Below are 27,598 nucleotides of genomic sequence, written 5' to 3' on the forward strand. Positions count from 1 at the left end.
CAATAAACAGGAAGTATCATTGAGGTTATATTTGTCAGTAATATTTATTATTGTTTCTCCATCTGAGTACTTACAGAACATTGACTGTGTTTTTCAAACACTTTTTTAGTGATGAAGGGAATGCTGTTGGAACAGCACCTCTACCCAGGCTCTACTCTACTAGATTCTGATTTGGTCCTGCACACTCACTTGAAATTAATTTAAATGATTCTAAAATTAATAACTTAGCACATTTGTAATGTTCAAAAATCAAAAAACATGCGTTTGTTTTTGCAGTGAACAGCTGATCTAAATTATTGTCTTTGGTCTTTTCTGGATCCAGGCTGCAATAGCGGGCAGTGCTTGCACTCTGTCCCTGAGAGCCAACAGCCTGGGGTATTTGTCTGCCAGGTCAGCTTTATAGGATAGGAGCGTTGTGCTGCACACATCCCAGTAGAAATCAGCCCATGTTACCTGGTGGAAAGAGGAAAGAAGTTGTAAACCTGAATTGGTAATCTCAGAAAATTAGGGCAACGAATATTCTCAGCAAAAACGAAGCACGAATGATCTGGTTCCTGCTAGGTTTTGGGTTCTTAAGTTACAGAGATAGTAACTGTGCTGCAATGCAAGGATTAACTTGATTAAAAATTAGTCAAAACAGGTTCTTGCCACTAGTATTGTTTTTTCTTCTTCTTTTTTAGTATTGACTCAGAAATCAAGCAGTGACTCTATGCAGAGTTTGTAACTCACACCTCCACTAAGTAGTGCAAAGTATTTAAAGTGTCTTGTATCAACATCTAGAATGGTTTAGGAAATGCAGATCTATCCTGGTTTGCTTTCTTTTTCTGATGGCGTGAACAGCTTTCGCTACACAATGGAGCAACCAGTTGTGTATTGGTAAGAAGAAAGAAATAAAAAAAATATATATATATATCAAGTGACCTGTTTTTACAAGATTTCATTGGGATAGCGTGAAATCCATAATGCTAACAGTAGTCACAGTTGCATTTTACTGGCGGTGTCACTGGGATGAGAGAAACCGAAATTATACTTACAGATTTCCCTACAAACCAATTTTTGTCTCCTAAGAAAGCATCCAGATTTTTCAGCAGCTCGGGGCCTTTGTTGGTGAGGATGTCATTAAAAGCTTTCTCCTGGGGGAAGAACAGAATGCACACAGCGATCAGCAAAACTGGATTCTTGAAGGTTTCTTAGGAAAAAAGATGCACAGGGAAAACTGGAAAAGCTGATAGATGGTCTGATCCAAGTAGAGTTGTCACATTCCTCTTTGGTGGAAGGAATGTGTTAACATCCAAGTACAGATCAAGAATGCAGAGAGTGCAGTTATTTTAAATAATTTGGTGGCAGCTGTGTTGTCATTAGAGTACTTGCAAGAGGATACTATGCAATGCAGGAAAGCTGAACTACCTGAAAAGCTTGTCACCTGCCTGAAACACCCAGAGCTAGACTCAGTGAGCTGTGCAGAAAGGCAATTTGTTTCCTTATTAGCACCTAAAGAATGTTGAGATCTCCCACAGAGATGTGTGTGGTGATGCCACTCAACAGCCTGTGACAACGTGGCAGGAGCCCTGCCATAGATTTGGGAAGAATTTCTAGCCATTCCTCTTGTACCATCCCTCCAGTTTGCAGAATCCCATAAGCCCGTTCTTTTCTGCTGTTGGTCAAGTATTGGTCAGTTGTTTTTCCTTGCCAGCCCTCCTAATGTAGGCTATGAACCAGGCTTTTGCTGGATTTAACTTTGAACTTTCGTGTTAGCAGGTTGTTCTCTTTTTTTTCATGCCTCAGTGAGATTTGAGGCTAAGTCTGTATGGGAGGATACCTTGCATGTTGGTGAGTTAAGGATAAGACTGAATAGCAGTGGTTCTCCACTAGCTGTTCCCGCAGCAGAAGGTTTTAAGGCTGCTAGTAAAGGGTTAGCTGTTTCCTTGGGAGATAGCTACTTTTCTCTTGTCATCTGCACAAAGTGATTGAGATCGCAAATGGCTGTGATTATCTTTTTGGCATCTGTGATGATCTTTTTGGCACAGTTTGTGCAGTGAGTACGTGACCTGGCCATATATTTAACCAAGCCAAAATTTAGAAACAGCAGCAGCCTGACCCCAAAACTGCTGGTTGGAATACAACCTGTATTTCTGCAGATCAGACTGAAGTCTTGGCATCTCCTCCTGCTGTCTGCAAAGAGCTCTGTAACTCAGCAGAGGAGGCTGAGGTGAGGGCTTATGGCAACCTACAGCTCCTCGTGAGGGGAGTGGAGGGACAGTGCTGAGCTATTCCCTATGCTGATAGCAATGGGACCTAGGGGAAAGGTAGGCATGGAGCTGCATCGTAGGAGGGTTAGGTTGGGTGATACAAAAAGGCTCTTCACCTCTTCAGAGGGTAGTGGGCATGGAACAGGCACCCCAGGGCAGTCATCACGGCCCTAAGGTGCTGGAATTCAAGAAGTATTTCGAAAGCGTTCTCAGACGTAAGGTGTGATGTTTGGGTGGTGCTGTGTGGAGCCAGGAGTTGGACTCCATGATCCTTGTGGGTCCATTTCAGTTTGGGTTGTACTATGATTCTTTGAACTGAGTGCTATGACTGCAAGTCACAGCCACAAGTTTGCAATTCAGAAATGTCAGACTTGCAGCCTGTGCTGTAACTTTATTTTTTAATATTGCCACCCTTTGCAAAATATACATAACGAATGAAATCTCGTTTGTTACTCTCCAAGTCTCTGTCCTTTTGCACGTCGACCACAAGGTGGTGGCAGTGGACCCAGGGAGATCTATTAGTGCCAGAAGTGCTGCAGACTCCCAAAAAGCAATTTTCTAGACCTTTTGGCCTCCCAGACAATATTATGCAGTGTATGTGCACACAGGCACACGCAGGCTGCCTGTGAGCACTGCTCCCTTTCACATTGAGCACTGGAGGCACGACCCAGATCTTTGTTTTGGAGAAGTGCCTTGGGACAGCTGGGGCACACCCAGTGATGGAAGAACAGGGACAGCAGTTCTATGGCTTACGTGCTCTACTGCACTACTACACCAGCAAGGCTGTGCCTGTTTCTAAATGTCCAAAAACTGTGAGTCAACATTCCCTTGCCAAACTAGGGGGAAATTAGGAAACTCCAAGAGGTCTTTGCAAAGCAAAGTAATTAGCGTTTTTGAGTACTAAAACTTTCAAACTTCAGATTTTTCCCAAGAAGGTTTTGTAAGATTTCATTGTTTTTTATTAGTTTGTGAACATTTGGTCCTCTATGGTTTCTGTAACACAGTATCCCAGTCAGTCCAAGATGTTTGGATAAGGAAAAGGTGGCTGCTCTGGTAATTAATGAATGGACATGCTGCTACATCACAACTTTCCTAAAAGTGTTGTGTCATCTCCTGAGGTCAGAGCACTGTGAAATATCTGCAGTGCCAGCATTAACTCACTGTACCCTGAGCAACAACTCTGTAGGTTTGCATTTAAGGATGTGATGAGCAAGCACTGGGAAAAAGAGGGATGCCAAAACCTCAAGTGATCTAGGACTTGTCTGTGACTGCGTTCAAGTATCACAGCCATGCGTTACCATGGGCACTGGTGTCTGCAGAAGATCCACACTGGATAGTGGTGGGGCCAAGGGTTTCTGAATTTTTCTAAAATATTATGAAGAAACCAAGGTGTAGGAGCACAAAAAGAAAATGGGATGGAGCTGTTTATCACACTGAATTAGCAAAGGCACAAAGATTTGAGCTTTTTGTGATGGTACGGATATTACAGTGCTGACTGGAAAGAGAGTGCCCTTTTGAAGAGCAGTTTGATATACGTGTATATGGTATCCTCAGTTTAAAGTGAGCGGGTGAGATGGCTGATGCTGACCTCATTGTTCCCACAATGGGGAAAATCTTGTGGAGGTGGAAGGAAGCAGATGACCTTAACTCAGTTAGCTTGGAGGAAGAGCCATAGCGGTCTTCCGCCTTGGGGTGAAGTGAGATGGTGGGTTGGCATGAGGCTTTTTCCACAGAGGAGATGCTGAGGTACACGTGCATATGGATTATCATTGTTTAGCTTAGTGGCTGTCTTACCCTCACATCCTGATTTTTTTCTGCCCAGGGGAACAGTATTATGAAATCATCAATGGTGTCCACAATGGCATCAACCAATGCCTGCTCCACTGGAGTCTGACCTGCCAGACCTGTCAGAAGCAAGCATAAGGGAGATTAGTGACTTGTCAGAAATGCTTGATACTCTAGCTGTAAGCTCTATTCTTTGTGAGCATTTCCATAAAAAATATGTGCTATCCAGAGTGTTTTGATGCTAACAATATGCATCTGACTCCCTTACATCCTGGCGTAATATCACCTAACTTTGCTTTTTCCCCCCTCCAGTCTCATATAGCTCCCTAAAGCGTGAGGTTTTTCTTTCCATCACCTGAACATGCAGCCCATTTAAACCTTCTTATGACATACTGCTTACTTTTGATTACTCTGTCTTGTTTGCAAATCTCTTTTCCTCCCCTGCTGCTCTCTGGTTTGCCAGTGGTTATCTCAGTATTCCTTCTTTCCCTTGCTTCTCTTCACAGACGTGTTCAGCCTTTTACTTCTGTGCATAGCCAGACTATCCTCTTCTTTCTCTGTTCTTTTAGACTTCCATAAATCATATGCTTTCTTTGTCAAGTCACTTCCCTGGCTTATACCTCATTTACCTTATTCATTTGAAGGCAATGAATATGCCACTCTTTTGGGCACGGTAATCTGTGAGCCTTCAGTAAAGAACTGTTAGTGATGGACACTCAAAAATGCCATTTCTTTATTTTAAAGGGTTACTGAATATTGTCACTGGGAATTTTAAAGGGTTTTATTTTCCCCTTCCACTCATTCTTCTTGTTGTTTTTGTTTTATGCTGCATTAACACAAGCTGTATGGTCTGAATTTGCTGGGATAGGCCAGCAGGAAATTCCCATTGGAGTCTGATGGAAAAAGCTATGAGGGAATGTGCAGGTGATTATTTCTGACTATGAAGGCAGGGCTGCTTCTGATCAGCCTCCAAGCAGGAGACAGTCAGGAAGGTGATGTGGGAGGAAGGAGGAATTTCTCATAGTTTTTCTCAGTCTCATATCACCACATAGATGCTCATCATCCTCTTGCCTGGCAAGTAATAGATCATATCAGGGATGGAGGAAATTGGCAGTATTGCTCGACATGTGAAAATACATGATGATAGTGCCTTGAAGAATAAAACTGTGGGCTTCTTACTGTTTCCTCAGCTGAAGAACATGGAATATGAGGAAGTGCTCTGAAAGGCAGGTTTCGTCTCTCTGCTCAGAATACAAAAATAGTCTGACAGCACTTAGCTTCCCAGCCTGTCTTCACTTTGCTGACATGCACCGCCACCAACACATCTGCTTTCAAGCAGACTTGCTTTGCGCAAGTCTGAATGACAGCTACTGACCTAAAGCAAGCCCTGACTACTCTCTTTGATTACTTGCATTACTAAAGAGTCTTATATCATTTGGTGTAGCTGGCTGAGTGCTTTCATGGTGTGTAGTATTTAATGATGAGTGAAGTCACCTTCTGATGTAATCTCTCTGCTGAAACAAAACTGTTGCCTGCATCTGCTTTAGAGTGCTCTGGCTGCAATCATCTCGAGTGCTTTCAAAAGCTCCTTACTCTGGTGCTTTCTGGTCTCATGACAGCTCAGAGTTTAGCTGCATGGAAAACTACCCTGAGAGCCACTGGGGGTCACAGGTACACGCTTTCTCTCATGCAGAGACAGAAGGGTAAGGTTTAGTGCTGGGAAAGTCAGACCAAAACCTAGGTGTTACATGCAGAGGGGAATGCACTTGGATATAAAGGGATTCATAGAATTTTATAATCATTGGAGCTGAAAGAGACCTTTAAAGGTCACCTAGTCCAACTCCCCTGCAATGAACAAGGACTCAGGATTATTTGTGCAGTTTCCTTTCAGTGTGCTTAACATGCAAATGGGAAGCTCTGCCAAGTGATTTCAGCTGTGAACTATAGCCCTTCATGCTGCAGAGTGTTACTTTAAGCCTTACTCTTTACTGTGGTCTGATTTTTATTCTCTACATTCCATTTGAGTAGCTCAGTATTTTGCCCTAGGGTTCCAGTGACTCTCAGATGTCCTGCTCTGTGGTTGGGCTTTTTAAGCTGTTAGTTTTTATTCTGCTTTTGGCTGTGATCGGGTGTGTTTTTTTTTCCCAGAGCATTGAAGGTGAGTGCAGAACAGAGCGAGAAAGGTGTCAGATGAGTTACCTGCTTCTCTGGCAAGGTACCTTGCGATTGCCAGGCTTTGGTGAATGATCACTCCATCTACTTCCAGAATGGGGACTTTGCCGAATGGGATAGCTTGGAGGAAAGAAAAGAAAGAAATGAAATAAAATCATTGTCCTTAACTGCGAGTTGCACTCTTACCACGTTTGAAGGGAAATCTTTGTTACAGCATTTAGCAGTTTCACTGTGTTTCTGTAGGGAAATGCTATAGACACGGACTAAAAAGAAAAATCGGTAAGGAGAAACCACCTCACACTGCAAGAAGGCAGCTGTAGTGTAGAAACCAACTACTGAATTTCCTATTTCCTAGGCTTGTGCTTTACAACCTGAATACATCCTAGATACTCTGGATTCCTTACAGAGGAAGATTTTTCTTCTGAAGCATGTAGCTCCTTTTCTTTTCAGCTTTCTTCTCCCCAGGAAAGTGAATGCTAAGGCTAGGCAAAGTACTGCTGAAGTCTTTGTAGTGCAGGGCCCAGCTGGGGTATGAAATAGAAGATTGGGAGCACTGCAAAGATGCTTGCTTGCTGTTTTAAATTCAGGGGAAGTGTCATAGGATAAAATTCTGAAATACAGATAAGACTTTCCACGTGGCAGTTCTCCAAAGAGACGATATGAAAGCTTATCTCACTGGGAGACAAGTACAGCTCTCACAATGAACCACAAATGCTAGGATATTCAAATCTACTTGACTAGGCTTGCATTCAAAAACAGAAACTCAGTCCTGGGGAGGAGGCCTCCAGACACTGAGCATATGTAAAGGCAGACTAAGCAGGCATGATAGATACCTGTAAGAACTTGAGCTGGCACAACAGATACGTGTGAGGATGTATTCATTTAGTGATATCTTGTGTGTCAAAACTTGGGTATCTGTTACACCACATTTTGGTTGGCATGACTTCAAGAGGGGCTGGAACATTGGAATTGAGCTGAATCTAAGAAAAACACGGGAAGCTGGAAAATATGATAATCTAATGACCACAGGAGTCTAGAGTATGATACAAGGCAGAGAATTCAAGGTGCAGCAGGCTATGGCTAGCAGGGAGGTAACATACTGTTCCCTCATCTATTCCAGTTGCTACAAAAATCTTTGCTGGCCTGTAATTCAGAAAGACCTGTAGGGTTGTCTGATGGGGTGAGGGATTTCTTTGACTGTTCTGTAGGAGCAAGGCTTATCTGGATGCCACCATGTGCAAGGCAATGTGAAACTGTCACCTTGAGGATGACGTATACGTTCTTTCTTTGGTCCGATGATTATTTTAGATAGATGTGGCTGTGATTGCATTCTTTGTTAGCATAAACTATGGAGGACAGAAGAATCTGTGTGTCATTTCAACTACCTTGGTGTGTTTAGTGCCAGTTAAATTTCTGTTGTTTCTGCAGGTTCCAATGAGATGAGCACATGAGCTCAGCTAACTATGAGATGTACACCTTCTTTCCGCAGATGTTACTGACTTTTCTGCTTCTCCAAATCCACTGCTGACACTTGCTAAGAAGTGCAGCCCAGATTACAAATTTTATGGGATCTCCCAGTGGGTAATTTTGAACACTCTCCTAAAGTAGATGAGCAATAGAAGGAGAAAATAATGAAATCTGATGCACTTTGCACTGTTTATCAAAATAATAATAGTGTTGCCACACGGCTCTGTGGTTTAGCATGGAATATGCGAATTACTTTAGGTATGAGACTCTTAATATCAAACCTGAATGAATTTGGAAGCTGCACAGAACATACAGGATTCCTGTGTGCAGTTTTTCCTGCATGTGAGTAGAGTACCTTTCCTTCCCCAGGCTCAATGCACTGTGAGGCCAGGATGCATGTCAGTGTTGACGACTAGCAGATGCAAGGGAGATCAAAGAGAATTAACTGTATTTCTCCAGGGAGAAAGCATGCAATGCTCACTTGTTCTGAAACAATAGTAGCCTTTTTTCCTAGAAAACTTCATATGTTTATTATCCTGTGAGCAGCAAAGTCCTTGAAATTCCACATATTGCTTCACCTGTTTATCAAATCCAGAGAGAAAAAGAACATCTCTGAATGCTAAATTGAAGAACTTTCTGTTTGTGAAAATGAGAACAGCCTTGGTTCTCCCACAGGCCAGCAGTGCTGGATACCCTGGGCCCCAAAGCTGCAGAGCTTTGGAATCAGAGCTTTGGCTCATACTGGATAGCAGTGCATTCTTCAAGGAAGCGTCCTTCCAATGCCCCAGCCCCAAAAGAGATCACGCTGCAGAGGTTGGCAAGAGGGTAGTAGATAAAGTGTAGTTCAGAAACAAAGAATGTTGCCTGGAAGGAGTTAAGGGGATGCCTGTAGAGGGCTGTTAGGGGCACAGCAGTCTGATACAGCTTTGACTTGATCATCGTGACTCAGCCAGATTCTTTAGCAATAACTGCCAGAACACAGCAATGACAGTTCAGGTTGGGAAACTGTAATTTCTTAATCCCAAACAGAACAGACTATTTTCTAATGAGTTTACACATGAGGGGAGGAAGTCTGACAGCTTCAGTTTGACTGACGTTTCACTCTGATGCACATTAAGCGGAAAATGAAAACCAGCTTGTTTGTCTGCTTGTTGAGAAGCCCTCAGTGATGGCAAAAAAAGGGGGAGACATCTTTCTGTCAGCTGAGGAAGATGGGTGAAGACATGACAGGCAGCAGTGTGCTTATCATTTTCCATGTCCTGTTTCTCAGGGGTGTGCTCAAGTCTGGATTACTTTGTTTTTTCCTGGCATTCCACTGAATTCTAGGAAATGGCTTGAAGGTACCAGTCATGCCTAGTAACATTTTTTTTTTCTCAGCTCTGACCTGTTTTCATCAGAATCTAGTTATTTTTTTTTATTATTTTGTTGGTTTTTTTTTTTTTTTTTGCCAAGAGGCAGCATGTATGTTGTTACCGTTACTATGCGATAAAGTCTTTAAAGCATAACAGTCAGTAAACAGGATAGCCTTTTTCCTTTCTTTCCTCTTCAAAATGTGATTCAATTATTTTTCTTTCTTGCAAAGAACACAGAACATAGATATTTTTCATGATGGTGCAGTGCCTGATATGACCATACACTGACCTTACTGTGCTGATTTCTTGATTATTGAATTACTGAGCTGCAAATGAGTGCAGCTTCTGAGAGGTTTGAGAAGAGCCCACTTGTGTTGACTGTTGTAAAAATCTATCAGTTGTTCAAGAATCTTTAGCTGCGTGGTGGGCTATCCTTGCACACACAAAAATGTGGCAGACATCCACAGAACAGTCAGAACAGAAGACATTCATGATGCATTTTCTCTACGTTAGAGGATAAGGTATAATGGATTATGAAGTTAGATTTTCAGGCTGAAAGAGAATTTTTAAGAAGCTCCTTTTTCTTTTGAAGCATTAGCATCCAAAATTCATGAACTACTGTCCAAGTTCTTAGTATCATGCCCTGAAGTGTCATCTTGCTCTTATCACTTAAAAACTTTTGTGATAATAAATTCACAGCATCACATGGAGATTGCCTGTACATTCAAGTTTGAATGCTGTGGGCTGCAATATGTTTTCTATGAGTACTGGAGATTTCCTTCTATGATTGGAAAAGAGGGATTCGTGTTAGTACGTTTCCTTGTTAGGAAGGATACAAATAGTCTTCTCAACAAATAGGTGCCATTTGCTTGCAGGGTTTGCAAAAGGACCCCCACGTGTCCTCTGTAGATGCCATGCATGTAGCCTATTTCCTCTGTACAGATAACACAGCCAGGCTCGCATGTACTCGCAAACTTCAGGTTACAACAGAACATGCTCAGTGATTTCCTTACACCACAGATGTGGGCTTCCATGGCTTCCTTTGAGCGTTCTCCTGTCAGTTCTTTTGACCCTTGCTCTCCTCACTGATATCATATGTTCAAGGAACCTCTGGAGTTCTATGACAGCAGTGCGTACATAAACATTACATTAAAATACTGTTCAATTTTCGTCATCCATTTTAAATCATAGGATGGTTTGATTTGGAAGGGACCCTTTAAGATCATCTCGTCCAACTTGTCTGAAATGAACACAGCCATATCTACAGCTAGATCAGGTTGCTCAAGCCCCATCCAGACTGACCTTGAATGTCTCCAAGGATGGAGCATCTGTCACCTCTTTAAGCAACACTTTTTAGTGTAATTGTGTAAAATATATATATATTTCCTTATACACAGTCTAAATTTCTTCTTGTTTGATACCTTTTCTCCTTCTGCCACAACAGACCCTGCTAAAGAGTCTGTTCTTTCTTATAGCACCTCTTTAGATACTGGACTTCCCTTTAGCTACTGATGTAAGGTACAGTTCATGTATTTCCAGGTGAACAAAGCACATAGGTCAGTCCCTGCTCTGCTCCTACTGAAAGAAGTGGCACACGCATCTGTAATGTGAGAGGGATCTTATCTGCACAAAACAAGAATCAGAGAGAAAGCACGAAGGAAGAGGGTTTTTATAAATAAATAAATAAATAAAATGGACTGAGTGGTGGATATGTATGCTGCTTCACACGTTTTTCTTTAACCTTGATCAGTTAGGGGATTTCTTACATCAGTACATAACCGTGGGTATGCATATGGATGTTCTTTCTATGTTTTTCAAAATGAAATTGCAAATTTTTCTGCAAAAATTTCAACTCCCAGTTAATCACATTCATTTTAAGATGAAAAACAAGAAAATTCTGCTACTGTCATCTTAGAAAATTTCTCAGGCATAATCGTTCTCCTTTAGCATCCCCTTGTTTTGTTGCTTATCTGAGGCAGAGGGCACAGTTGATGATAGTGTTGATTTATAGACTTTGAATGAAAACTCCATGAAAAACAGAATGGGTTTGTGATATTTTTTTTTTTAAGCATTCTGCTTGGAAAACCAATTCTGTGATTGTCTTTAAATTGAATTTGCATATGCAAATTTTTACTTTTCCTTTTATCCTAGTTATTCATTAGTTTTAGTGTTGCATGCATTCAAGAAAACGTTGACAGAGGCTGTTTACAAGTACAGGTTGATCCACATCCTCTCTTCTCATTTCAGGAAAGATTCACTGAAGTATCTGCCTAGTGTTTAACACCAGATAATTTATTTTTATATATATCTCAGTTTTGAATGTCTGTTGTGATTGGAACAATGTTCGTAGTTTCGGATGGATACCTAGCAGGGAAGATGTAGTCTGATGTATGTTAAAAGCAAGGAAGTCTGTATAAATTTCTTCCATCTCATGAAGTCCCCCAAGGGCTGTGGCACTTACTGTCTTCTTGGAGTACCTATAGATTATCACTAATGACTTCAGAACTTCTTATTGAGCAGGAAGAGCTCTTTGCCCAGCCTTCTGGGCACAGCCCAATGGATAGTAACCACATGGACCTGTTTCTTTTTCAAGGACAGAGTGAGGTAATGTAACTCAGAGCTGATCTGATTCTCCCAAACCTGCCAGCTATGCTCTCACTTTGCTTCCTTAGATACTGGGAAAGCCCCTACAAAGATTGTAATTTTCTCCTTCCCTTAGCTCTTTGCTCCTTTTCTACTCATCTTTGATTCTTCATTACTCTTGTCATCATCTCTGTTCTCTCCTCCCCACACTCATCCTGGCTTGCCCCGGTTTTGCTCCCAAATGTTCAGTTTAGGTCCTCATATTTCCTGTGATTGATACATCCCAACTGACATGCTTCTCCCCGTACTTCCTCCAGACTACAGTTAAATTTTCCATAGACTTAATGCTAAGCAGACTGTACTTAAGTAGTTGGATGTCCCTCCAAACCAGAATAATGGCGCAATCAGGCAGCTAAGATTGGTGTCATACCAAGGTATTTGAATTGGTTAAAGATGAGGGAAATTAAACATCATCGCTATGCCTCTTAGTGCCTTTCCTTGTCAATATGAATTCTTCCTTGTCTTGGAAATGGTCCGTTATTATTTTCTTTTCCATTAATATTTAGTTGGATCACAAGAAATACATGTCAGAAATGTTGCTTCTTCCAATGCAAGCGTACAGAATACTTATTTTTTATAAGGCTAACAGAGGAGCAAGGCCCCTGGGAAGTGACTGGGATAGAACTGGAGGCATCCAGCAACCGTATCTTCTGGAAATGTATGACTAGGATGGTGCTCTGCTCCAACTTTAGTCCAGCTTCCATGCTGATGCTATTAAAACTCAGATTTTCTGTGAAAGCCACTGCTAAGCCTTATCTTTTATTCAAAGATCACTATTGTATATTATTCTAGCAAGACCGATGTAGCAGCGTGTCATCCTAGAAACAGCACAGGTACTCCCACAAAAAAATCTTTATCTGCTGTCAAGTGTCTATAAAGATTTGCCTATTGGAAACATTTTCAGTACAACAATTAGTCTGCCAAGTTTCCTGAGGAATCATTCCACCTCCTAAACAGTTTATGGGGTGTTTACAGATATCAGCGCAATTAAAGCATCCTTTGCTATGACTAAAAGTCTGTGCAATTGCCATTGCATCAAATTCTTTGAATGAAACACATTACAGTGGCTGTTACTGCACGCTAATCCAGTGTCTTAAGAGGATGTTAACTTAGAACATCATCGCAGTAGATTCTCGGCTATGTTGTGCCTTTTTTTCCAGTGTAATACTTTATCTCTCTTTTGAGAGGAGCCTATTATGTGATAAAGTGCATCTTGAGAGACCCTATTACATGACTGCGTAGAGTTCTCAAATTGTCTGAAGTTTAAATATAGCATATTCAAATTAAAGCAAATGTAAATTTGTGTTTATTTACTTATTTTGATGATTGGCTATGTGAAGTGAATGTTATTTAAAGCTGCTTCTTGATATATTCAGCTGTTGTATTGAAGTCTAGGCTAAAGCTGATCAATTCAATACTTTCTTTGACTTGTTCATCTTAAAAATACAATTTTTGCCTGAAATCTGCACAGAAGAATTGCTGAGTTGCAGAAAATGTAAATTTAGAATATATGAACCAAATGACAAATTTAGCTTCATTAAGTATTCCCTGTCCCCTACAAAGTAAACTCCCATCTCTTGGGTGTAAACAGAATCAAGTGAGACATTATTTCTAGGCACAAGAAATTACTTATTTTCTTGAACGTGCTGAAAGGACCAGCTTGCTGGTGTAGCCACTTGAAAATGCTAAAATAAACAACAAATGTGTAACACTCTTCTGTCTAGTCCAAAATTAGACTTGCAGCAGCTGCAAGTCTGCTTTCTGAATGAACTTTCTGCGCATTAATCTCAGCACAGACAGTTTCTATCTTCCATTCAATTTTACAGCAAAACTAAAAAATAAAGAATTCCTTTCTTCAGAACAGTGGCAGTATTTTCTATTTTGTATGGGATGATTTGGGCTGTGGGGTGGCGTTTGTTGTGAAACCATACCTTAGGTTTTTGTTAACTGATGAATGTGGACAATTTGTGCTCTTAGAAAAACTTAAGTGCTTTGATTTGTTCCCTTGAATCATGGACTTTCTTTGTCCAAACTTGTTAAGAGAAAAATTTCCTGTCTCTCAATTGTTTTTTCCTAATTTATTGTACTTCAGGTTTTGCAGTAAGCACGCATACACTGTACTTGCAGACTCTGCTGTCAAAAGTGATTTCAAGTGGGTAACTCATAGAATGGCTAGGGTTGGAAGGGATCTCAAGGATCATCAAGCTTCCACCCCCCTGCACAGTCAGGGCCACCAATCTCCATATCTAATACTAGACCAGGCTGTCCAGGGCCCCATCTAACCTGGCCTTGAACATCTCCAGGGACGGGGCATCCACAACCTCTCTGGGCAGCCTGTGCCAGCACCTCACTACTCTCATAGTAAAGAACTTCCTCCTGATATCCTACCTAAATCTCTCTTCCTTTAACTTAAAACAATTTCGCCTTGTCCCCCCTTTTAAAGGGCTGACTATCATCCTGCTTGTAGGCTCCCTTTAGGTACTGCAAACATACCTCATTGTGTGCAAATGTACATAGCATTTTGACTGTGTTATTTATTAAACGCTCATAAATATATAATAATGTAATTAGTTCAATGAATTGGGCCAATTTTAATGATTATTGAGGGTTACAAAATAATCAGCGTATCAAATTGCTATTATTTTAGTTGTGGTTACATCAAAAATAGCTGTAATTCCCCTTAATACTTTAGTACTCTTTTGTTTTCCCCAGGCTGAGATTAACTGGAATCTACTACTTTAACTCCTATTCTTATAGGAGTAGACACAGTACAGGCAAAATGGGAAAAATATACCTGATGTTCATCGGAAGTCACCTCTAGAAATGACAGCAATGAGATCTGTCAGCCTGTGTATGTTCAACAGGTTCTAGGGATTCCCTCATTTCATATTTAGTGTTAAACAAAGCAATAACTGAACATTTTGGCAACAGTCCTGTAACCCAGTTTCCTGAGGACTGGTACTTTTTCAGCTAGCCATTCCCTCTTCAATATACTCCTCCACAGAGGGATCTGAGGCCTATTTTGAAAATTCAGCCCAGTAGAGAATCCAAGCTGCTTATGTTATGTTGTTGTAATGTTAAGACACACAAATCCTATACAGCCTAGCTGAGAAGAATTTTTTGCTTAGTCATAGTATGTGAAGGCAGTGTTTAAGCACATGAAGGTAAATCTGAACAGTGACCCTTGATCGCGTACAGTACAAAGCTGTTAACATTTAAGCACCACTGCTACCTTTTATCTAAAGCTTAGCTTAATGATTAGCCTGTGGCAGATAATTTGTTTGGAAATACTGTGTGTGAGTAACTGCTGCTTCACAGAAAAGGAGGATGTGGTTGTCATCAACTGTTTGTTCTCCAGGCAAGTTCCTTAGCAGTATTACTTTATTTTGTGCACAGAACAATATCTGAACTCTTGTTTTAGGTGATAAATGTCTGAACTTGAAAACTGACTGCAGCGCAAATGCCAATGGTGGTAAAGGCCACCATGACATAGGTATTTGAATTAGGTAGGATTCAGTCAACCTTCCAGAAGCAAGAGATATAATAGCACTTTATGACATACAGTCAGCTATTTCTTCTCATGTGAAATCTTTCCTGGTCAATTAGTATGATCCATTCAAGTTCCCATCGGCTGACTAAATGGAAACAAAGCCTGAAATTTTTAAACCAATATAAATTTTGCACAGATCATAGAATCATCGTGGTTGGAAAAGACCTCCAAGATTATCCAGTCCAACTATGTGCCTACCACCAGTATTTCCACACTAAACTGTGCCTTTTAGTACCACAAATTGATGTTTCCTGAACACCTCCAGAGATGATTGACTCAACCACCTCCATGGGCAGCCCATTCCAGTGCCTAACCAGACTTTTAGAGAAGAAATTTCTTCTAACACCCAATATGAATCTCCATGAGAGATGCAACATCTTGACCTTGGCCTGCTGTTTGAATAGTTTTTCCTAAGTTCCAAACTGCAGGTGTTTCTATAGCCTGCAAGTCACTGTGTTTGCTTTATCTTTTTAATTTGTCTTACTGAAATTCCTGAATTTTGTATACTGGCTTGATATGTTGCTAATATTCTCTGAATTTTGTTTTGGGACGTAAGTTGGTGTGTGCATCTGAATATGTGCACACTTAAACATGAAAATATCTTATATAGTTATTTCCTCAATTCACCTGAATTCTCAAAGGAGGTCTCTTTAACTTAAAAACACATAAAATGGAGCACTGTAGCCTGCAGCACACTCTCAGAAGTCTGGGAAAGGCTGTGCTGTTCTTGGAAACAACAGTACTGAGGCATCTCTTTTGATCTTTTTTTTCCCCCTCTTCTTTAAATATCTGACTTCTTTCTTCTTTTTTTTTTTTCTCATCACTTTCTCTCTTTGAAAACATTTCTTGTTGCAAAGTTGTGTTCTTAGCAGTTTCTTTTCCAACCTGGCTTTCTAATACTGGAGTGAAGGCTGCAGTGTGATCTTTGAGACCAAATCCTCTTAAGAACCCAGGAAGATGAATAAAGTCAGCTTTAGGCACGTACTAGTAAAACCAAATTTGTTAGGAGTAAAAGCCCATCTGAATGACCACAGTAAGTCATTTTAGGCTGCTTGAAGATTTGTTTTTGGAATTCTGTGAGAGCATCAGGAATGCTATTGTGCCCATGTTGGATCTAGGGCATAAAATTCGCATATCCCAAGATTGAATATGCTTCTGATTGTGAAACACAAAGTTACCTCCCAAACTGTTTTGATTTTGACATCATTTCTAGTGGAAATTTTGATATAAGAATCTGCGCTACTTACTTGGCTTAATTTTGGGCCAGTCTGCTACTTCCAATCTATGGTCTTCATATTTTATGCCTGAATAGGCAAAAATGTAGCGGCTGATTTCTGCTCTTCCTCGCAGGTTGAAGTACGTCAGCTTGTAATTGGGCATGCTGGGTTCCTGGAAGGGTAATCACCAAGTTACTCGAAACATGAGCAACAATCTTCTTAGCAAAGCACAATCTATGCTTGTTAATGAAATGTGGTTGTACAATGCAAAGAATGTATTACACCAAGCCATGATGCCTTGCATTGGTCATTTTGTTCCGCATTTATCAGCCACAATATTCAGACACAGGCTCCTTAGATATCTCCAGAAAGATTACTTGTTTGTTTTTTTTTTTTTTTTTTTTGCAGATGTTAGTAACTCTCAGCCTAGGCTTATTTCTGTTGCTACTCCAAGCTCTGGCTGTTTCTATGAAGTGTTTCTATGAAGTTTCTATGAAGTGTTTGATCAGAGTGCACATTTAAAACCATCTACTGTAACAGGAAATAGATGCTTTGTCGAGCAGACATTTGGTTCAAGCTTGTCCTACTCACCTCTACTGCTCACAGAGATCTGCATCCAAGACTTCATCAGTAGAACTGACAAAGTATTGAAATTCGACTTCTTAGCTGTTATTACCCTAGCTGCATACTCAACTGACCTGAGCAAAGTTATAATTTAATGTGATTTTGAAAAAATTAGCATCAAATTCTTGCAAGTCCTTGTTTAGAAGCCAAAAGAAAACTTAAAAAACTTTGAGTTTTCAAGTGAATTTCTTCCTTTGGCTCTATTTTGGAGTGACATTGCAGGGTGGTTTAATTTGATTCTCTGTGTAACAGGCAACAATGGAAAATGGTTATCAGCTGGGTTGTACAATATGGATGGTTCAGGAACTGTGAGAAGGCAAGGTACCTTAAAACTATAAATGAGCTTTTATACTCTGTGCATGTAGCACTTTAATATGACTTAAGTATGGGCTCAGCTGAGGTTTAAATGTACTGGCTAAAGGAAATTAAAACAACCACCCACAGCTTTCTCTAACACAGAATTCTCTCATCAATAATGTTGCAGCCTTAAAGTAGATCTTATCTGTCATTTATCATGTTTTTGATATGCATCAGGCTCAGAGTGTTATTAATGAAACATGCAACACAGATAATTTTCATTGCACCAGTAAATAAAGAGAACTTTTTTGTGACTAAGTGCTAATAAATGGCCTTGCAAGAGAAACACGGCCTCCTTTTTAGTCATCTGGCCTTGGAAAACATGTGTCTGAAAGCAGATTTATCATCAGCTTTCACTTGAGAGGGAGAAGTTCTTTATTCAGGAAAATGGGAAAGCTTGCATTTCATTGCAAACTGCATGTGCAACTTTCTCCTTATAAGTAAAACCGTCTACTTTCCATAATGAGAATAGTAGAGGAAAACAAACATAATTCCAAATGAGCAGAGTGGAAACTGCTTAATTTCCCATAAAAGGCGCCTTCTCCCCTACAGCACAAAGCTGGGGCAGAAAAGCTCATCATCCAAAAGAGGTGCTTAAAAGGTGCTGGCTGCAGTGGGAAGCAATTGCAACCACCAGGGTTGCAGTGGGTGAAGATATCTAAGTGCTTCAGAACAAAGGTACCACTACCATTGTGTTTAAAGTCAAGGATTTGCATTGTGGTTGTTTTTTTTTTTAATTTTATTTTATTTTTATTTGTGTTGTAGAAAAAATGTAGGAAAGATGGAAGGTGCAGGCAAAATAAGTTACGTTAGTTGTTGTTGTGCGAGTTGTGTGATAAGTATTTGAGATGTATTATTTACTGGAAAATGTATTTGCGGTTTGGTAAGTAGAGCTTACAAGTTACCAGCCTTGTTACTTCTTTCTCTATAGAGAATGTTTTTGACAGTTGTCAAGTTCTCAAGCATGTTTTAGATATGTGCTGTGATTTCCTTTTTGAGGGAGGGGAAGAAAGGCTGAAGAAGGAACTAAACAAAAAAACATTCCTTGTTACATTCTTATTGCTTTATGGCGTAGGAGAAAAGTGCTGATTCAATCTCCATTTGTAGGGGACACAACCTTTAACGTGCTAAATCCATGTAACTGTTCTGTTCTCCAGGAGTGTCCACAAATTCTTTTCTTCTCTAATGAGTCAATGGACATCAGCTACCTCCCACCCGCAGCCTGAGCATCTTGGCTGCCCCGGTTCTTTGTTAGCAGAAAGTTATCAGTAGTTGGGAGGCATTGAAAAGAGCAAGGATAGAAGGCTTAACGTGTGGTACTATATATAGATCAGGCTAGAGATAAGTGAGGTAGAGTGTCCTTTTTTGTAGTAGGAATCTTGAAGCAGTCTGATTTATACCACAAGAGAACTCTACACATAGAAGGGGAAGCTGTGTATCATCAGGAGCACTGAGATGATGTAAAGAAATGAGAATTTTGGCAGAATACTATAAAGTCTTTCTGAGAGCTGTAGTAGGCTGTAGAATGTTTTAGTCTGTTGAGGAAGTAGTGGAAACTATTGTTTCAAGTGTTTAAAGCAAAGCTAAACAAATTTCTAATAAATACGCTCTAAGGAGTAATCAAACATTTGCAGTGCTGATGCACTTTAAGACTTATGTTTTTTTTCCATCTGTGAACAACAACAACAACAACAAAGTAACCCTATGAGGAGTTTACTGAAAAAGCGTGACATCTTAGAAGCCTCTATAGTTCCACTGTAAGCATGCTTTTGTAAATGTTTGTAGGTTTTATTTCTTATTTGTATTCATTGTGAAATGTCAGGAGTAGCACTCCCTAAACAATTCCACGTCGATTTCTTAAATGAAAGAAAAGGTTGTGTTCTGAATAGCTATTTGCCAAACACTGAAAGAAAGATGGTAACATTTCCCCTTTACCCTCCTTTACCTCATTCTCCCATCGTGTTTTGTAAAGGAATGAAACATGAGGAACAAATTGAAAACTTGTTTTCAGAAAATTATTCCAAATGATTGAGAAACATCAGTTCTAGGAAAAACAGATTTTGAAAAAATAATTTCAGGTAAAATGAAGCCTTGAAGTGGGTGATGGATCTTAATGTCCACTTGAGAACATGCAGCCACCTGCTTAGTGCTGTGAGTTCTGTTCAGGTTGTCATAAGACAAGTGTTTATAAACGCAGAAGGGGAGTATATGATTTCTGCTGGTAAATCTGTCTTCTAAGAAGAGTTTATTATGATGTTTTTTCTTGACTGTTTGTTTTTGTATTTTTCTCTTTCTTAAGCTATGAATATAGCTGAAAATGGAGAAAACTGGTCTGTGGCTGGTACCAGTGGTGCGTGGAGCTGTGCAAGGCATCTCAGACTCATTTCACTCTATCTGTGTGTAGGAGGAGTCATCATCTATATAATTCATCAGTAAAAGTCCAGGTTAAAGTTACAGGCTTCTTAGGCATCTTACAACGCATTTCAAGTAATTCAAGTCAAAAATGTCTTTATGGGAAAACTGTATTATCTGATGAGTTTGTAGTCTTTTCTTTCCCAGTTTTAATTGGGACTAAAACAGTCAATTTGCAAACTTCAAACAAAATTGAAGTTTAAAAGCTTAGAAGGAATCAGCACTGTTATCTGAGAACCAACATGTTGGATTTCAGATAGTGATATTACAGTAAAGTTACTGACAGACTAGAAACTGTACAAAGAAACCTGGAGGATGCTGAAGTGAACAGTTCTGTGTATGCAAGGTGTGCAATGTTTTTGCCTGTCCTGAGTAACAGTGTGGGTCCTTTGTGTGTCCATTTCTAATTCACAAACGCACAGCATGCATTCTGCTGGTACGACATACCCTTGTGCAGAGACCTGGTGCGCTCTGTCCAGATAAACTGAGGAATGCTGGTCTTTGTAGAGGTGCTTCATCACTTTTCTTGAGAATCCAGCCTTCAAAGTAATGCAAGGAAATATTTCTCAATCTCCTTCAATTGTACTTCTCACTGTGGAAAAACAAGGGTTCTCTTTCCTAAAATATACGGGCTTTGATTCCATCACTGTTAGAAGACTTTTAAAAGCTACGTATTCTCTTCAGCAAGCAAGGGGAAGAACTGTTGATCTGAGGTTCATCAGTGTATCTCTGCCGACCAAATTGTCTGCCTGGAAGAGGTGATGCATTGCTTTGTGGGGGCTGTTCGGGGTTCAGCAGCCAAGAGCTCACCAGGCACGGGTGGCTGCGTGTGACTAATCTTGAATCATTACTGATGGGGGAGGAAAAAAAAAATAAGGCTGGGCCTTGGCATCTCCCTGAGGGGAAATCTGCATCTTTGAAGGGCGTGAGAGGGTAACTTGGAGCCATTTGTAGCAAGGAAGCTGAAAATCTTCCCCTGAAGACAAGAGAGGTAATGGATGGGTACCTCAGTTTATTTTACAATAGAACACCAAAGATTCTTAAATCTACAGTTATCCTTCTGCCAAGAAGTATCTTGCTTTATGAAGCAGAAAACAGAGATCATGCCCTCCCTAAGCAGTGCTGTATTTGAAATCTGAAAGCCTGGAAGAGTTGGCGGTGTTTGTTTTGTTTTTTTGTTGTTGTTGGTTTTTGTTTTTTTACTTGGTATTTCTTTGCAATGTTTGAGTAAATCTGACCTGGAGAGTAGATGAGTAGGTCTGAAATAGATACAGATCATAGAATCATGTAGATCTAACAGCCTGATTTAGGTGTCCTACCAGAGAGAGGCTTGTGTAATTTCAACTAGTTCATATACTTACTCACCTGTGTATTTCTGTGATGCCCAGGATGCATCAAGCTGCATAAGCTGGCATAACCCTTCTAATCCGTAGCAACTGAACCTCTTGCACTGAAAACTATTTCTTTGTCCTAGCTGCTGAGCCGAATGGTGCTAATATTTAACTTACGAAGTTAAATATAGAGAACGAGAGAAACTGTCTGACCTTGTTTTTAATTCAGACAGACGCATTACAAGAGAAAGTTTCCTGAGGTTATTTTGTCAGAAGTTGTCTATCCAAGTAGGAAGCATTAATTGTTGATTTTAATGCTTAGGAGCTGGGAAGAGCTGTTTTACTTGATGAACATATAGAAAGATTTTAACCAGAAAAGGCACTTACTGTGCCTCATTTCACCTGTGAAACACTAGTGATATTAAAATCAGTTTTGTCTATCTTGCTGACTGTTCTCTGACATGGAGATACCTCATCTGCTTAGAGAGGACTAAAGCAGCTTTCTCCTTCTCCAGTTTTTGGAATAGTTCCCTTTTGGAGTGAGTTTTCCTGCCATTTCCATGAGAAGTGGAGATACTTCCATGACACATGCTGTGCTTTGGCAGGAGAGACCTAAAGAGCCTTGCAAGCCTTCTGCTTACTTCTGCAAATTGGGCAAGCCTGTCAAGCCTGTGTATGGTACAAAAAGAAATCTGAGCTGATAATGACCTGGGTTTTGGCTGAAGTTAAGAGAGTGCAGAATCTTGGCTTGAAAGTCCTGTTTGAAGAATCTAGATGGATCTCTTTTAACATGCTGCTAAAAGGAAAAGTGCTCATTTCCCACAGAATGTAAAACGTGTCCCTTTTTCTCAAGAATAAATTCCTGCATGTAACACAGAGTAAAAAATATTAGAGGCTCAAGAGACATTTAGTGTCTCAGAAAATTTACAAAAGAAAAAGCTTTTATTTTCTTCTCCCCAATAATGTTTTAATTCTTCTCTAGCTGTGAAAGTAAGAAAATTTCCATCCTTCTTTTGGAGGAGGATGCATGGAGGATATTGGCAGATTCATTGGAAGACCTGTGAAGACTTCTATTAAGTATTTCAACAGTGTTCTTTGTCTTCATATGGTAAAATGAAAAGCTTTGAGTAATTCTATGTAGCTGCTGTCGGCTCCATTTGACATAAACCAACTTTCTGAAAAGCAGATGCCTCTTCCCCCACCACCCATTTACAGAAAATAAACATTTTCATTTGATTTTCCTCCCCCCTCCCCTTTTTTTTTCCAATGCAATCAGGCTATCTGGATTGGAGAAGAAAACTTAAAACAAACAAAAAAAAAAAAAAAAAAAAAAAACCTGCACCCTCCTTTCTGTTTAAAACACAAATCGTCTGAAGTAAACGTTTATGAAATTTTATGTAGGACTGAGTTTTGAAATGACAAATCCCAAATGCGATGGTTACAGCCTGATACTCCTTAGCTTGGTTTTCAGGATTGGATATATGCATAGGTATAAGCATGTGTGTGTGTGTGTGTGTGTGTATATTTTTATTATTAACAGTCCTTGAGACATTGCTGGTTATATGCTAGCAATATGTTTGATCGCCTGAAATTATAACCATAAAGATTTTAGGAATTGCTAAATATCAAATAGGCCTTTACAAATATGATCTGTATTTATGGGGAACATTGTTGGCAAAATTAGCCTTTCTGTATGTGGAACTAGCCACAGAATGTCTACAAAAAATGTAGTGAAGCAGCACTGCCTTGGAGTTTAAGGGGTACCTTCCTTTCTAATGCATTTTCAGTGCCCTATTCCCCTAAAGCTTGCCCTGTATCCATTACTGTCCTTGGGAATAGTTCCTGTCAGCTGCAGCTGGCCAGGGGTCAGTGTCTAGCCTGGAATAAAAACTTCAGTGGGAGGTGAAGGAGGAATCAACAGGTTTGGGTCCTAACTCTCTTTTGTGCTAGGTTTTTGTTGGGGTCAAAGAAAGCGCTGGATGAGAGAATGGTTTTGTACATCCGAGTGCATGCTTAACTCCATGTGAGTGGCTAGATGTGAGTCTTGTGCATTCACATGATCGTTCTGAATCAGTCAGTGTGGTGGTGGCCTGCTCAGAATGGCAGTGGAATAAGGCTTCTCAGTCTGCTTTGTCTGGCAGACTTTTTTGAGTATCTGTGACAATTTTGCTTTCTGAGACTCAGAGACTCTCAGGCTTTTTTTTTTTTTTTTTTTTTTTTTTTTTTATTTTTTATTTCTTGGTCCCACTTTTATTTAAATAAATATTGAAACAGTTTTGTACAGCCTCCCAAATTGTAAAGAGTTTCAAATGGGTTAATTGGATGCCTGAGACCAAGGGACACAGATAAAATTGCAAGTGCAGAAATGTCAGGAAATAGCCAGACAAGAGAGTGGCGAAGATGATTTTTCATGAGAGACTGTTTAGGTCTTATTTCCTCATCGGATGTTTAAAAATTCCTTTAAGTGTTTTACGGTAGAACAAAAGTCTAAATAATCATAACTCTTGCCAACACTGGTCATTCTTGTAAAACTTGTGCGTTGTAGCCTCTGTAGTCTTCAGACAAACCAGTGGCCTCCCTTTAACTCCCCATAAAACAAAGAGAATAGCTGCGAGTCACTGCTGCTTCTTAAGTGTTTTACTCAGCTCTCCATAGGCAGCTGTTGGTTTTGCCTGGGGAATTTATGTCCTTGCCCTGAATGCTCAAGTTCATTCAATAACTTTGTAACTGCTGTTTTGGCCACCTATTATCTTTCCTCAGGTGTGGGGAATGGAACTGGGGAAAACAGGTTTTTTTCTTGTTTTTTTTTTTTTTTTTTTTTTTTTGGTTTGTTTGTTTTTGTTCCTCTCCTTGTATCCCAGCTACGTCAGCTCCTCGTCTGGACTAGTCTAAACTGCTTTGTTCTTTAACTGTCACCTGCTGTGAATCTGCAGTGCAACTAGCCAAGATTAAACAATGCTGCACACATTAAGGAAAAAATAGGATATTCAGAAGAATGTGCGCCCCATCAATTTACCACGCGTGCAAATATGGCCTGATTTTATTCAATTGGCAGAGGTCTCCAGCACTGCCCACCAGGTCTTCTGTACCCTCCTGCTCTGCCCTAGAATGGTGGCACACACTGCTGTTAGACCCAGTGCTCTTATCTCCTGTTGTGGTGGTGTTTTTCCACTTAATTTGACATTAGTTTCACAGCAGAATGAACCAGAGGAGACAAAGGTCTAAGTTGCTCTTTAGGCTTCACTGGTCTTCTCAAACAGACCAGTAATGAGAAGTGTGAACCTGTAGCTTTGAAGAACACTTGGCCTAAAGGCTGGGGGTCGCCTGCATCTGGTGGTACATGTCCTGACTTATGTTCACAAACTGCTCGACTTGTAAATCCCTACACTTAGGAGCGATGTACTTACTCAGCAGTAATTTTTGGCCGTTTTAGTTTTTTTTATAATCGAAGCAAACAGACAGAGCTTAGCTCTGTGACACTGCAGACAGTGCCTGCGCCCAGAACTTGTTACAAAATATTTATCTGAGGCAAGCAGATAGAGGCTTGAGCCCTGTGTTTGTTCTTTTTGGCTGGCAAGTTATTGTACCACAGCAAGTTTTTGAAGCCCTTCAACTGCTACTTTCTGTACATCCGTATGTGTTATGATAGAATGGCTTGGGTTGGAAGAGACCTCAAAGATTGTCAAGCTCCAACCACCTGCCATGGACAGAGTTGCCAACTGCTAGATCAGGCACTAGGCTGCTGCCCTGGGCCCCATCCTAACTGGCTTTGAATGCTTCCGGGGCTGCTGCATCTACAGTTTCTCTGGGTAGCCTGCACCAGTACCTCAGGAATTTCTATGTGGGGAAAACTCCTTGACATCTAATCTATGTATCCACTCCTTCAGCTTAAAACCGTTTCCCCTTGCCCTATTGCTGTCTACCCATGTAAGAAGTTGGTTTCTCTACTGTTTATTATCTCCCTTTAAACACTGAAAGGAGACTTGCTTCTACTCTAGCTCAGTTCAGCACAAGACTGTATTTGAAGTATCCTGGTATTAATTGTCTGTGAGTAGGAGTTAGCATAGGTAGACTCTGAAGGGCATAATGTCCACTCTCCCACTCCCACAAATATCACCTGGTGAAAAGTAGGCAGGTGGTATCACAAGATTCCTCTGCTGTTTGTTACCCAGATCCAAAGCATAGAAATGCCTGTCTGTTATTAGCTGAATATCCTTGTTTTCTGTCCTGTTTCATTGCAGGCTCTTACTCTTTACAAGAGTCATTCCAGCACTATTTTGCAGTACTTCTAAGGAGTGGCAACTGTGAGTATTTAACTTTCTCAGTTCATTGCTGTAGTTTATTTTATGGGAGTGCTAGTAGGCGGACTCCAAATACGTGCAGTTGTTTACACTGAGTATGAGCTGTGTGGATATGGCAGATACTATTTATTTTCCTTCTGGATTAACTAGCAACAGGGTGAGTATATTTGAAATTTGCAGCCTATATGGTAAGCCTTTATATATTCATGTTCATATCTTTCAGCAGCATGGCGTGCCACTTGCAGATTAGCAATCAACAAATGGCATGCCAACCTAACCACCATTTATTGTAATAAATTGATAGTGAGATTTTGCTCAAAAGTGGTCTATATTTTCAACAGGTTTTGCTTTCTAATAGCTGAGTAGAAGGCTGTGCGTGACAAACTGCTACTAGAAATCTTAAGAGCAAACCCTGAGATTACAGACTATCTCCATCAGTGGCATAGGAGTTTGCTGCTTTGAGGGTAACAATTGTAGCTGCACAAAATGGGAATTGAAGAAGTCACTTTGTGTAATGGATGGCTTTCAGCAGAGAAAATGTGCCCAGGACAATTCTGCACATAGTGAAGGCAGTGAGATTTTAAAGAAAAAAATCCTGGACAGATACTCAGAGAATCCTTTTGAAGAGAAGATTAAAAATTGTGTTTTTGAATGAAGAAAAATGCATTAAGTAGAAGCAGATACAGGAAGATTTCTTTTATCAAATAATAGTAGGAATCAGAATGAGAGCATGTTAATCCACTGATGAGCCAGAGAACAGGTGGGAATTTGGAATATGAATAGAACAGTGCGGAAAAATGACCTAGAGGAACTGTTCAGTGCTGCTTAATATGTATCTAATTCTCTGACATTAGCCTAGATTTGTTTTGGTTACATAAGCAAGTGCATGTGTCAGTCATTACAGCTAGCAGAATATTGCTCTAAACTGCTCTCTCGCTTACTGAAAGCCCCCTGCAGAGCCCTGCATGCTTAACCTGTATTAGTTTTTTTGCCTGCTTTTCCTATTGAATGCATTTCTCTGACAATTATCTCAAGTATGAAAGCCACTCAGTGCTGATTGCATCAGCTACTGATGAGAGGTGGGGGCTTGCTGCTGCAGAAGATATCTGATCTGATAGAAAATATCTGAAAAGATATATCTGAAGGTTGTTTGAGGCACTGTGTGCATTTGTACAGGTGCCAAATGTACAGGTGGAAGTTTAAAGATGTTTGTAAGCAGCTAAAAAGCGTTATGTAGATAGTGCAGCTGATGTGTAGAACTCAGGATTATCCCTTATTATGCCAACAGCCACAGCCATAGACTTATGTTCAATGAACTTAACAAAATTAAAGTATTAGGTACTCTCAGAACTTCTTGCACAAATAGTGTGATTTGTAGAGAGCAAATACTATGCAGCTCTTATAACAGCAGAAGGAGGTCAGGAGAAGAAAGTGGGAAGAAGAGAAACCAGGTTCTTGCAGTAAGCAAAGCTGAAACAGAACTCACTTGGGTGCAGTAGTACGTGGTCCTTTCCTCAGTGCACAGGAGCTCCTCTGCAGGCTGGCCCCTGTGGAAAAGGCTTACATATAGTGTTTGTTAACATGCAAACCACTCCCCCAATGACAACTATGCCAATCGTAACTCTCACACGAGCTCGCAAGACAAATGCATCATTTTCTTGGAAAAGAAGGAAGCTTGGGGACTTTTTTTTAATTATCAAGTATTGCACTGAGTTACTGAGCAGAAGATCATTGGGTTTTTTTGTTTTGTTTTATGAATTAAGCAGGCAGCAAAATAAAAGATGTTTCTTTGATCTCTAACAAAAAAAGCCCTTCAACTCTGAGTGCATTAAAGGAGAATACTTGCTTGCACTGAAACAAATGAGACGTTTTCAACATTACATTGAAACATTGAGACAAATAAGAAAAACAAAAAAAAATGTTCAAATTCAACTTCCAACCACTTTCATGAAGAGATTCTTGCTGCTAACAGTGAAGGGGGGGAAAAGGGGATTCTAGTGAACTCTGCTCTTGAGTAGTGTTACTCATGCTGGTAGTCCACACTCTGTGTTACTGTTCTTGTCACTTGTGGAAATTACAGGTGTTCGGTTTTTTGTTAAATAATACTTAAATATCTGAATGATTTCTTATATATTAAC

The 27,598-nt window shown here is 40.2% G+C and overlaps 1 protein-coding gene and 1 long non-coding RNA gene across 5 annotated transcripts in view; one reads left to right on the forward strand and one right to left on the reverse strand.

The window, feature by feature from the left end:
• The window catches only part of LOC122180020, a 36,186-nt gene that overhangs the window by 221 nt on the left and 8,367 nt on the right, over positions 1 to 27,598 (forward strand). The window contains exon 2 of one of the 2 annotated variants that reach the window (XR_006178897.1): positions 25,401 to 25,463. This is a non-coding gene — a long non-coding RNA (uncharacterized LOC122180020). Of the gene's footprint in view, positions 1 to 25,400; positions 25,464 to 25,561; positions 25,618 to 27,598 lie in introns of those variants that run through there. The other variant, XR_006178898.1, reaches the window with a different exon arrangement.
• Positions 26 to 27,025, reverse strand: HPGDS (hematopoietic prostaglandin D synthase). 3 transcript variants are annotated; one of them, XM_042871398.1, is made up of 7 exons: positions 26,947 to 27,025; positions 20,276 to 20,367; positions 16,466 to 16,607; positions 6,234 to 6,326; positions 4,044 to 4,153; positions 1,035 to 1,133; positions 26 to 453 (listed from the first exon to the last, which is right to left on the reverse strand). In XM_042871398.1, the coding sequence occupies exons 3-7, from the start codon at positions 16,596 to 16,598 to the stop codon at positions 289 to 291; spliced, it is 600 nt and encodes a 199-aa protein (XP_042727332.1). In that variant the 5' UTR covers positions 16,599 to 16,607; positions 20,276 to 20,367; positions 26,947 to 27,025; the 3' UTR covers positions 26 to 288. The 3 variants fall into 3 exon arrangements, with proteins under 3 accessions (XP_042727332.1, XP_042727334.1, XP_042727333.1); XM_042871400.1 differs by having other exon boundaries at positions 20,276 to 20,420; positions 26,947 to 27,024; XM_042871399.1 differs by lacking the exon at positions 20,276 to 20,367 and having other exon boundaries at positions 26,947 to 27,016.

The sequence above is a fragment of the Lagopus leucura genome, unplaced genomic scaffold (genome assembly GCF_019238085.1).
Source record: "Lagopus leucura isolate 7727_CA_CO unplaced genomic scaffold, USGS_WTPT01 Super-Scaffold_100004, whole genome shotgun sequence".
Lineage (NCBI taxonomy): Eukaryota > Metazoa > Chordata > Aves > Galliformes > Phasianidae > Lagopus > Lagopus leucura.